The sequence below is a fragment of the Crinia signifera genome, chromosome 4, assembly GCF_055691185.1.
Source record: "Crinia signifera chromosome 4, ASM5569118v1, whole genome shotgun sequence".
NCBI lineage: Eukaryota > Metazoa > Chordata > Amphibia > Anura > Myobatrachidae > Crinia > Crinia signifera.
The window spans coordinates 235221829-235233977 of NC_139220.1; the positions used below are offsets into that span (position 1 = coordinate 235221829).

At 42.2% G+C, this 12149-nt stretch overlaps 1 protein-coding gene across 2 annotated transcripts in view; it reads left to right on the plus strand.

The window, feature by feature from the left end:
- Nucleotides 1–12149, plus strand: part of ADAMTSL3 (ADAMTS like 3) — a 449068-nt gene that overhangs the window by 404505 nt on the left and 32414 nt on the right. For both annotated transcript variants that reach the window (XM_083184018.1, XM_083184017.1), the window contains exon 23: nucleotides 404–532. In XM_083184018.1, coding sequence (XP_083040144.1) covers nucleotides 404–532 — 129 coding nt within the window. The remainder of the gene's footprint in view (nucleotides 1–403; nucleotides 533–12149) is intronic.

Consider the following 12149-nt stretch of genomic DNA (forward strand, 5'->3'; position numbering starts at 1 on the left):
CAGCTAAACAAGAAGCCACTCCTGCGTCACCACACCCATTCCACCTTTTTCACTCCTGGCGGCCCCGCCCCCTCTGAGCTGGCTGCCCTCTTCCGGAGAGGGAAGCCAGAAAGTAGGTAAGTATGCTGTACATGCCAACCTGTCCCATGTGTTTTTGTTCTGCATTGTTAGGAGTTTACAGATGGTAGTGTTAAGGGAGTTTGTTTGTATGGATTCTGTATTATAGAAATAATAGGCAATTGTTTGATTATAAGATCCACCTTGAGAAAAGTTTTTATCATCTTAGCCTCAGGGAGCGTCATAGTATTACATTCCATGAGGATTATATCTGAGATATAGGTCTGACATATCATATATCTGATTGAGCAGAAACTTATTTCTTATTTGTCATTTTCAATTAAAGAAGAACCTGTCATCCAATCCTCCAGAAGGAACATCACCAGCCTGGACGGGGGTAACATTTTGGCCATCGTGGGTGACACTTTGGTTGCAAGGACAAGAGTGAATATTACACTGGAATGTCCTGCAAAAGGTAAAAAAAAAACCTGGTTAATCTGTCCCTGATAAATAATGTGACTGTGCTGTGTCTGGTGAAGTCCTGCTACGCTGCTTCACCTGTGTATATGTTTTGCAAGTGTTTGGGTCATAGGGTGAAATATAATAGAGTGAGAGAATCAGAAAGTTAAAGATGTGGTAAGAAATCTCCAGTTTTTTAAAGCGGCAATCATTTAAACTGCAATACCAGTATGATTTTGCAGTAGAAATGATTGGCACTTTAAAAAAACTGTAGATTTCTTACAAAATCTCTCATTTCCTGATTCTCTCACCCTATTACATATCAACCATTGTTTCTGTACTTTGAGGCAGCCATTACAGAAGTGAAGGATAGGTTGCCAGGTATACTGTTTACCCTCTTTATTTCTGGTAAAACGCTTAGCTGTGGTTCCAAATTTGTTTGAATCACAGTGCCCTAAAGTATCAGTATTTTGTTTATTGGGAAACCTAGGCCCAAAATTACTATATCAAGTAAATTGTTCTTTCATCCTTAGATGTAATTATGGGAAGGTGGCGGCGGGACGGTGTGCGCGGCGGCGGAGGCGCGCGACGAATTTGGGGGGGGTGACCTGTCGGAAAGGGGCGTGGCCTATACTCGTGGTGCTATCACGAGGCCACGCCCCCATCTTTCGTCACAGTCGGGGCATGCCCAGCAGCTCTGTGAGGTGCTGGCCAGCCCCCAGCCCCTCTGCCTGCAAGAATAGACGCTGTGCGCTATTCACGGACTACAGGGGTGATTCACTACTCCCCCCCCCCCCGCCGGGACACTGCCGGAGGCGGGAGGGACGCGGGAATGTCCCAAAATATCAGGACGTTCCCGCGATAAGCGGGACAGTTGGGAGGTATGGGTATAGGCAACCTGTGTCTCTCCAGCTGTTGTGAAACTACAAGTCCTAGCATGCTGTGCCACAGTTTTAGCACCCCATAATAGCAAAACTGTGATAAGGCATGCAGACGGCATGGGTGAACTAGACGTGCATTTTTGTAGTCACACCATACCTTGCGCAACAGTAGTTTGTGTTTCCCGTATGAGGCGGTTAGAGGTCTCAGTTGCTCTGTCGACATTGTTCTGTGCAGCCTTTAGTAAATTTTGTCTGAATTCAGAGTTTAGAGAAGGCAGGGTGTCATAGCTTACCCAGTTCGTGCTTTTGTGACCGCAGTAGACGGTATATTTGGGGGATTGTGAGTTACTGTATCAAAAGCAATGACAAAAAACATCATCAGCTGAATCCTAGTATGGACAAAATTGTAAACTGAGTGCCAGAGACAGAAGGGCATTGAGGAAGATTGTGGCCAAGAATAAGAAGACCACTTGTGAGTGCTTAGCTGACTTTCCATCTTTAAACCTGTTTCCAACTGCAGGATGAGTTTACATGTGGAGAACATGGAGCCTAGCGTACAATCAGGACTATCATGTGCCAAGAGTGAAGCATGGTGGAGGGTTGGGATTATTTTGTTAACCATACCATAGTATTCTGCCAGCCCCATTATCACGGTTTCTCCTGCCAGCCCTATTATCACCATGCATGGTTCAGAGACTATGTGGACATTGCGGACATTTTGTCTGACCAGGTGCATCCTACGGGGCAGTCATTGTTTCTGTCAGGTGACAACTTGTGACATCCACTTGTGGTTTTTACAGACGGGGTGTATCTCATCTTCCCAGACAACCCCCCTCCAGTCATATATCATAGAGCCACTATGGAGAACAGTGTTCAGTCATGTTATCCGTCTCCAACATCATTCTGGGAACATGAACACGTTTTGCATGGTGCACGTCTGCAGGCAGGTCAAAAGTACTTCTCTCACCCTCCTTGCACCACTCTGCAGGTCATTCGAGAACTACTTGCCAGGCGTGAGGAACATCGATTGGTCTGGTGAGAAAAAGGGAGTGTCTTTGGTGTGAGGGAGAGTTTAGTGTTTATGTAGCCGTTGATTGCCGGTAGAGCCTATGCGCACCCGCTGCCTATATATATTCAGGAGGCATTGCAGAATCCCAAAATCTGATGTGCAGGGATGTCACTGCGCAGGTATCAATTAGTTCAGACCACACACTTGTCCTAATGACCCTTTGTGGTTTCGCTAAACCGCAAAGTTCCCACATATACTTTACCATGGGGAAATCATCCCCATAGTAAAGTATAGTGAGCTCCGCTTTGACTGACATGTCACTGGAGCTCAGGGAATTGCCTGTGACTTGGCTCTTCCTTATTGGTTCCCAGTTCCTGAAACTGACAACAGTCACGCAGGGACCCGGCATTCATGGGTTCCCTTCAGTCCTTTTGGTTGAGTTATTAGTGCCTACATGGACTGAAGAGGACAAATCTATACTGGATTTTGGTGAGTATATTTTTTTACACAGGTACCCCAATTGGAATTCTACTGGACAAGGGGACCGATCTAGAATTTGAGGTTCTGGTCTCCTGTATTTTTGGAAAATGACTGTGCCGAGCAACCTGCTGTTTTTTTAAATACAGGGGGAATGCAGCCAATTTTTCCCCTGTATTATTGGGCTGCTTATGCTTTAGAAGGGGGACCCCACATCATTTAAAAAAAATACTTTTAAACTGTTTCTTGACTTTTGCACATAGAAGCTTGCATGCGTCTCACTGATCTGTGCATGCTTCTGACAAACACAAATGGCATAGGTCAGGGGTGGCCAACCCGCGGCTCGCAAGACGAATGTGGTTCTTCTCCCCTTTATCTGCAGGTCGTGGCTCAGACGTGCACTGCGCCGTGGCCGCACACACTGTGACTAGTATTGAACAGTAGTAGTGAGTACCTGCTGCCAGCGTCATCCTAGCGTGACAGCATACACGCCAGGTCACTCCTTATGCAGCCGCAGCCCAACAGTGCTGTGTGCACCCTGACCTCCGCCACATAAGGAGTGATCCGGCGCATGTGCTATCATGTTAGGAGGATGCTGACAGCAGCAGTGCCTGTTCAATACTACTCACAGCATGTTGGGCTCCTGCTCCCGATCCTACTCCCCCTGCCATCCTGATCCCCCTCCTGGCTGCCCCCCAAGGTCCCTTGTAAGCAGGGCCCTTTTTAAGATTTTTTTTAACTAAAATGGGTTTTTATATACTTGAGGTACAATAGATAGATACTGTGTGTGTATATCTATCTATATAGATATATATATATATAGATATCTATATATATATGGTGCAGGCGGCACTCAAAGGGACTGCAGAAGGCAGTGTCTGATGATGTCACTCTGTGGTGCCGCTGTGGAGCAAGCCGGGCAGCACTGGCATCCTGCACTGGTGTCTTTCTTCTATTTATGTGTCATTTTGCTTGTATTAAATGGTATTAAACTGAATCGTTACAACTACTTGCTGGTGTGGTCTTCAATTTCTGATGCTTGAAGTCCACTCAGAGCCCCCCTGGTAACACCCACTATCGATAGATCTATCTTTAGCTATATATACGGATGGAGACAATTTCATATATCCGGCCGGTGTGTCACATCATTCCTTCTCAGCACGCCGGTTGCCGGGACAGGGATGCGTGATTGTCTCATATGCAGACGCGTCCCATTCTCATCAAATGGCGCCCCCCCGAGATGGAAAGATATGGCGCCCCCCGAGATGGAAAGATATGGTGCTCCTGCCAGATAGCTGAAACTAGCTCGATCTGTATATAGGCCACAACCTATTTCAAAATAGGGCATGGCCTTTCAGGAGCTAGGCCACGCCCATTTTGCATGGTATAGGCTCTTTGTCTTACAGAACATATTTTTTGGATCTTGGCCTCTGATTGGTTGGCCACCCCTGGCATAGGTGGTCTATTTGCCAAGTGTATTTTGAGCTGAATTTGAGGCTGAATTTGCTCTTACAAATGATTGTAAATTTGCCAATCCTATTGAAGTGTATGGAGATATGCGTCCAAGTTCTATCGATGTTCTATTCATTCATACATTGGTATGCGGCCGTGATTTTCATTCATGAAAGCAGGAAACTTGGACTAATTTGGCCGTTCATAAATCTGCTGTGGGTCCCGGGCCGTGAACGGGATTTAATGGGTACAAATGGTAAAATTTCCCTATGTGTTTTGAAATTTGAAAAATTATAAAATTGTTAAGGGAATAAAGTTCCCTTCTGCATAAGTTTGTAAAAAAATAGTTAAAGATATCAGATGTGAAATTGTGCTGAGCTTTCACAAGCGTATGGCAGTGTGTCAAATGCAATCTGATTATTATCTTCATTATCAGATGTATTCTGGTCTTTTAGGAAAGGTAATACTGTACATTTTAGTCTCCTCAGCAATATTCTAACATATATTTAAAATAGAATTTGAGGTTCTAGTTCCACTTTCATGTGCTGCATTAGCAGATGTTCGTTTTTCAGTATTATGTTGCGTGCACACTTCACATAAAAAATATGCTTACATACCTAATGTTTTCAGATGTAAATTCACATCACCACACAGGAGCCTTGTTCAAAGTCTGGCTTTACATTAAGCATGTATACACTGCTCAGAGTCATTAGGTGGAAGAGAAACACTTGGTTCCCAGATGTGTGCAGCATTATGTAACTAGTTTTATGCAACAGATGAATTACTACAATGCAAGCACCAATATGTGCTACATTGGAAGACTCAAAATGTGTGGGTAGAAATCCAAGCGAAGTCATCTCATATTGCCAAACTTCTATTATAGTTTATTTATTTTCTTCTAAACAGAGTTTTAGGTTAAATCTATAGGAGGCCTTGGATAAAACTGGGTTTAGAAAGTTGAGATGTGCCACACAGACTTGCTATTTCATTAAAAGTAAACTTTTTTAGGTACTTATATGTTAGTTGGGCGCCCACTATAGTTAGTACGCTCATACCCCCACTATCCATGTCGGCATGGAGTTGATTTTATATAGTGTGGCGAGCCACCGAGCCCGAAGCGTGGCGAGCGTATGCGGAAAACTAAGCAAATAGCTTAGTGGGCGCCCAACTAACATATAAGTACCCTTTTTTATTTTCGAAAATAAGTTAAAAGGAGAAGACTTTGCATAGTATATTACAGCTTAAGGGTGGTATTCAATGCCCTCGACGAGTGGCAGAGAGGGGGGTTTGTATGGCGAGGATGGCTTTTATTAGCAAGGAAACGCCATCCTCGCCATCCAGCACCCTTGCCAGTCCCTTGCAGTATTCTATGTTCTGGGTAAATCAATGCGAGCCTCGCCATTTTGAAGGCTGGATGCGCCGTTTCCACCTCTCAGGGAGCAGGTGAGGTGGAAATGGTGAGTGAGGGGGAGCATTGAATAGTGACGGCAGACTAACGACGCTGCTCACCGTATAGCTTGCCGTCAGCCGCACCCCCCCGCATTGAATATACCCCGAAACGAATTACTAGGAAATAAATCACCATAAACTCTCCAAGATTACACCTCCTGTCTCTCAGCCAATCAGGGGTTACCCAGTCTTTTGAAATGTTTTTTCATATTCTGCTACCCTAGTGTATGGGCTACATTAGTAGTGTAGGTTGCAGTATTAGTGCTTCACGGGATGGCTGCTATTAAGAGCAGCTATTCCAGCACTAGAACAATACTGCATTGCTCCAATGAACCTTCATGCCCCTTGCAAATATTAATGAAAAGGCCCCATTGACAGAAAAATATAAAAGATTGATGTACTGTAATGAAGGAACCTGGAAAATGTGATGGCACTGTTTGTTTTGGTAATGACATTGTCAGGTGTCTTTATTTGCAGCACAGCTGCCAGATTGTAATAATGACACACATGTCATATATCATAACTGTGCTGAGTGACACCACCAAAAAAAGCTCAGATGCTCACATAGGCATGCCCAGCACTGTGTAGGTTCTGCTCTACATAAATGACCCTAATTGTGTTTAGAAGAACATGTCCATATCTTGTACTTTAACAGTTACAGACAAGTCATGGGGGAATCTCCCAACTGAGAGATGCCATATATCAGATATATACAGTATTTTCCCTTTAATGACTAGTTTTATACAATTAATGTTTTCTCTTTGGACTTTATTACCAATAAATCTTTTTTTTCCACTATGAATTCTGACATATTTTACAAGTTAAGAATAAAAATGTATACTCCCTTAGAGATTTAATTTCAGTTACGGTAACTTTATCCTTACTTCAAAGAACTTACTTTTTTTTTTTACAGTGAGTTATGTGGTATTGATAGTGATCACTAGCTACGAATGTCTGATTAGTGAGGCCCATACACACTAGTAGACTTTCATTTCAAAAGACTTTGCTAAAATCTTTGATAGATAAATCTTTCACCAAAGTAGTGCGTACACACTGGACTATTTTCCTCAAAGAGCAAGAGATTTTCAGGAGGCGAAAGACTTTGCTGAAAATCTTTCATATACAAGGCTATTTACATAATGGGCTGGGTTTGAATTCCAAGGATGGGAGCAGGGGCCATTTTAATCAGGGCATTCCTGTTCTTGGTGCCTGATTCAGAACTGATTGCTGGGCTGCGTATATTCGGAGCCCAGCAATCAGGTAAACTACACCCCTGTGCCAGCAATGTATATATTACTAGCTAATACGTAATCATTGGTGCTCATTGGTACCAATAATATATACATTGCTGGTCTGTGCCAGCAACGTATATATTACTGGCTTATTAATAACATTGGTGCCCAGTGGTGCCAGTAATAAATACATTGCTGGCATGTGCCAGTAATGTATATATACTACTGCATTATTAACATTATTGGTGGCCAGTGGTGCCATTAATGTATACATTGCTGGCATGTGCCAGCAATGTATATTAATGGCTTGTTAATAACATTGGTGCCCAGTGGTGCCAGTAATATATACATTGCTGGCCTGTGCCAGCAATGTATATATTACTGCATTATAAATATCATTGGTGGCCAGTGGTGCCAGGAATATATACATTGCTGGCATGTACCTGCAATGTATATATTACTGCCTTTAAACAGTGGTGGTCAGCGGCTGCGTGTGCATACATACACGCACTGTGGAGTATGGGGAAGATGCTGCCAGTGAGCCGGGGGCGGGGCGTTCGGACGGGGGCTCTCCGGCGTGCCGTGTAGCCGGGAGGGGGAGAGTAGATCTGCAGCATGTGCCGTGTGAGCCGGGCAGCGTGGGATCGAGGAGGGGTGAGTATGAGCAGGGGAAGGGAGCGGGCGGTCAGCTGGGCTGAAAGTCTGTGATCTTTCAGTCCAGCTGCCGTACACATTTAGCGATGATGGCTAAAAAAACAGCCATCATCGCTAGATGTGCTGGTAAAACCAGCAGACTGCCCACCTCGGTAGCGATGATGCGGGAGTGCGATTACTGTGAATCACAGCGATATTAGTCCTTTTTCAAATCAGGATGTTTACATTTTGACACTTTTTTTTTAAGATTGGTGAAAGACAACAAAGACATATCTAGGAGAAATTCTAATGTTTATTCAGTGTCAGCTCTGCATAAAATAGAGGTTAGCTATTGGCCAAGAAAACTGTTTGGTTTTTTTTCAGAACTTTTAGAATTACAGAAATTATTTGACATATTGGGGGAAATTTACTAAAGGAAATTTGTAAAAAAAATAGGTGTATTTGTATTTAGAAATACACTTATTTTTTACATTTACTATCCCGAAAATACGGCAATTCGTAGTCGTATTGATGTGCTATCAATATGAATACAAATTGCCGTATTTTCGGGATAGTAAATGTCAAAAATAAGTGTATTTCTAAATACAAATACACCTATTTTTTTTACAAATTTCCTTTAGTAAATTTCCCCCATTGTATCTGTATGGTATCTGCCAAGACCCATGATTTATGGAACAAAGTGGTGCATAACTAACATACTCATACACTCACATAGTTCATTTTGGTTGTACCATTGTTTCACACTAGAGCTGATGGCGGGCCACCATCAGGGTGGACTGATAGAACTAGAATACTAGTCCCAGACTGCAAAGAGGCCCAGATGGCAGCAGTGTGGATTGACACCAGTGTGCACAGCTCTAGACGGATAGGGCTGGCTGAGAGCCGATAAGAACCCATGGGCTGACTCCAAATTTAATATGCCATTGGTGCTGTCCCTCTATAACCACCTGCTCCAATCTCCAGTCCTTCCCTATGCTGCTGTGGTCCCGACTCCCAGATCACTGCGGTTGTGCCTAGGGGTGCCACCTGATGTCCTGTGGCCTTCTCCTAAATCCATCATGGCTTTAGGGGCTGCAGGGGAAGCAGAATGTGGGGGACGGAGGTGGCCTTGCCTATTCTGACAGTCCCAGGCCCCACAATTTCTGCCCTGGCTGATGGTATACTCATCTGCCTATGCACAATTGTAAGCTACCAACTTTCTTCATTCCCTTGTGTGGTTACTTTCCAGACACCAACAAGTGCATCTGAGACAACACTGCACATGTTACACAACAAAAATGTACAGGAATAACCTTGGTACTGCTCTTATGCTGTGCATTCCATAAGCACGGTAGCTTGGTACTGCTCAAGCAGGTTAATGTCAACAAAAGACACATGAATTGTACTGATATGAGTAGAAAATTGGCAGAAACTCTTCCATTCTTGTTGGGTTTGACTAGTGTTGATTTTTTTTCTAGTCACAACAATTATATTTGAAAACTTCTCAGTCCTGTGATGGCTCTTATACACCGTTAGTAGTGAAGCACATAATTAATCATAAGGCTTATGATATGAAGTCATGTATGGTACATATTGTGAATGTGACTTATGTGACTGAATTGTATATACAGTATATTTGTAGATGTTCTCCAAAGCCACAGATAGGATCTAGACCAAAGCCAGGCTAAATCAGCCTAACCAGTATCCAAAATAAGGCTAAAGGTGGCAATACACCTACAGATTTATCTTCAGATTGGGCTGGTTGGAACAAAAACCTGGTAATGGATAAGAGCAAATGACAGTTGACCATTTGCTTGGAAATGCCGGAAAACTGACTGTGATTCAGAAATTACTAGAGTTTTGTTCCAACCAGCCAGATCTGAAGATAAATCTGTAGGTGTATGGTCACCTTAACCAATCCAAAACTAATTTAAATATTGTAACCCTAACTTAACATTATAACATCCATGTATTACTGACCTAAAATCAGGTGACTTTAATAGTTACAGTGTGCCTTAAGGACTGAGGTTGGGAATGGCTGCTATAAATGTTACTTTCCTTGAATTTCATTTTTATTTTACCTTCACTGCTATCTTTGAATAAAGATATTTGACATAAAACCCTGACGTGCTTGGCGCTGGCTAAATTTTGCTATTGTTTTTGTAAGAATTAAAATTTGCCACTAGGTGGCATAGCTTCTAAGCTTGGTCCAAAAAAGAGGACACAATGCACTAGTAATGTCAAAACAGAGTGTGCATAGGATTTAAAGGGGGTCTGTTTTCAAGTCACTGAGGTCTACGCATAATGCCATGGAGGGAGAAAATGTATGTACCAGCTAATCAGCTCATAACTAGCATGTTACAATCTGTGGGGCTGATGTATTAAGCCTGGAGAAGAGATAAAGTGGAGATAAATTGAAAGGAGAGAAAGCACCATCCTATGAACTGTGTTTGAAAATGACAGTTGGGAGTTGATTGGCTGGTGCTTTATCTCCTTTCACTTTATCTCCAGTTTATCTCTTCTCCAGGCTTAATACATCTGCCCCAATATTTGAAAAGATAGTTAGGAGGCTTAGTACTGGCTTAGTACATAGACCTTAATATGACTTAGTGGCTTAGTACATAGACCTTAATATGATTTAAAAACAGCTATCCACTGTAGTGACCTCTATGCTTGAAAGGGTTAAATTATGTATCACTTCGGAAGACATGTAATTTCTCTATGTTTTCAGCTAGATTATTATTTATAATTGCAATCTTTTAAATAGCAGATTTCACAGATTATACATAAGTAGAGATCTTTTCAAATAAGAATTATGTAAAGCATTGTCTTCATGTACCTGTCAATGTTTTTACTATACTAATATATATTGTCCTTAGCAGGACTACAACCTTTTTCTTAGCATCTGGGCTATTCCATAAACCATTAGTGACGCGTTGATCTTACCTTGTGTCTGGGAGACACCAGGGCTCTATGAATATGAACAACTCATCTATGTGACAAGAAACAGACATTTGTGAAGTAACACCAAATTATATTCACCATCGGTTATATTTACACACAGAGACGTCACTGGTACTGATAAACTTAAGAATAATCATGACCACATTAATATACTTATTTTCCTAACTCCTGATTATGCCAGCACTATTCCTGCATGTGCTAACCTGTGGGACAACTTTGCAGTAGTGAATTACCCTTGAAAGTAAATAGTACATTTTTAATCAAGGTTGCCTACTTTACAGTTTCCTCTCTTTGATGATGTAGACGTCATCAAGCCCCGCCCCCCAGTACTGTAAATCCCGCAATTTGCAGGTCTTCAAGGAGGGGGCGGGGCTAAATTACGAGATTTGCCTCTTTAGCCCCGCGCCCTCCCCTCGAAAAGCTGCAAATCACAGGAATTTAACGCTGCCGCAGGGGAGATGCGGTGGGTCCTGCCGTTATCCGGGAGGGTTGCCCACTTTTCCGGGGGGCCGGGAGGGGGACCCAATATTCTGGACCCTCCCGGCCATTCAGGGAGGGTAGGCAACCCTACTTTTAATGCACTTTGCTTAGTTTAAGCATATATGTAGACCGTTTATACCCGCTACAAATCCTCAATCTTACTCTTGTTCGCAGCAATCCAATAGCACTTGTCGGACTTTATAAATAACTTGGGTAACCCAAATTCTGTGTGAATAATTTACCTAGCTTCAGTTTCTTTCACTAAACTCTCAGTGACCTTGGCAATATTACAGGAACATTGGGGAATAATATTTTTACAAGGATAAACCGCTCTTTAATAATTTACTCAGTGTGTAAGGCACAAACAAGACCTCTTTTTCACCATGGATATCAAATTGTCTGTTCCATTAAAGAGAGTTTTTCTGATGGCACTGCATAAAATACACTCTTTCAGATTAGCTCGAAACACCTCTGTTTATGCAGGAATCCTAGGAAAGACATGAACCTTTCTTGTGGAGCATTTAGCATTCATTTTAGTCTTCTGATTTCATACATTAGCTTTTGCACGTTTGAAGAGTATCTCCCCTGTGCCTCTGAAATATATTGCTTGTGTTTATATTTTTTACTATATTTAGCTCCCTGTCATACAAACTTTAACGATCAGAACTCAGCCCAGCATGTGTTTCATATATTATGGGTTATTTATGTAGCAAAATGCCACTTTGAACAAACAAGATGTTTGATTGATGAAGCATACAAAAAAAATATACACTTCCTCATAACTAAGTTAAATAAACCGACATGTTCTAATATTGTGGTTGTGCACAAGGCTCAGAGAAAATTCATTAAGTGCTTGTAATAAAATATTTAGGTCTTCTAGTAGAAATAGTCTTAAAATATATCTCTATTGCAGCCAAACGGGATCGGGCAGAGGAACGTGTGCTCTAATAAATTAGATGCTTCTTATTTTTCCGTCACTCGGCAGATGGATAGGTGTTCATCTAGTAATTTGGGATTACATTAATCATTTGTTGTCTGCCTCTTTCAATATGAAAA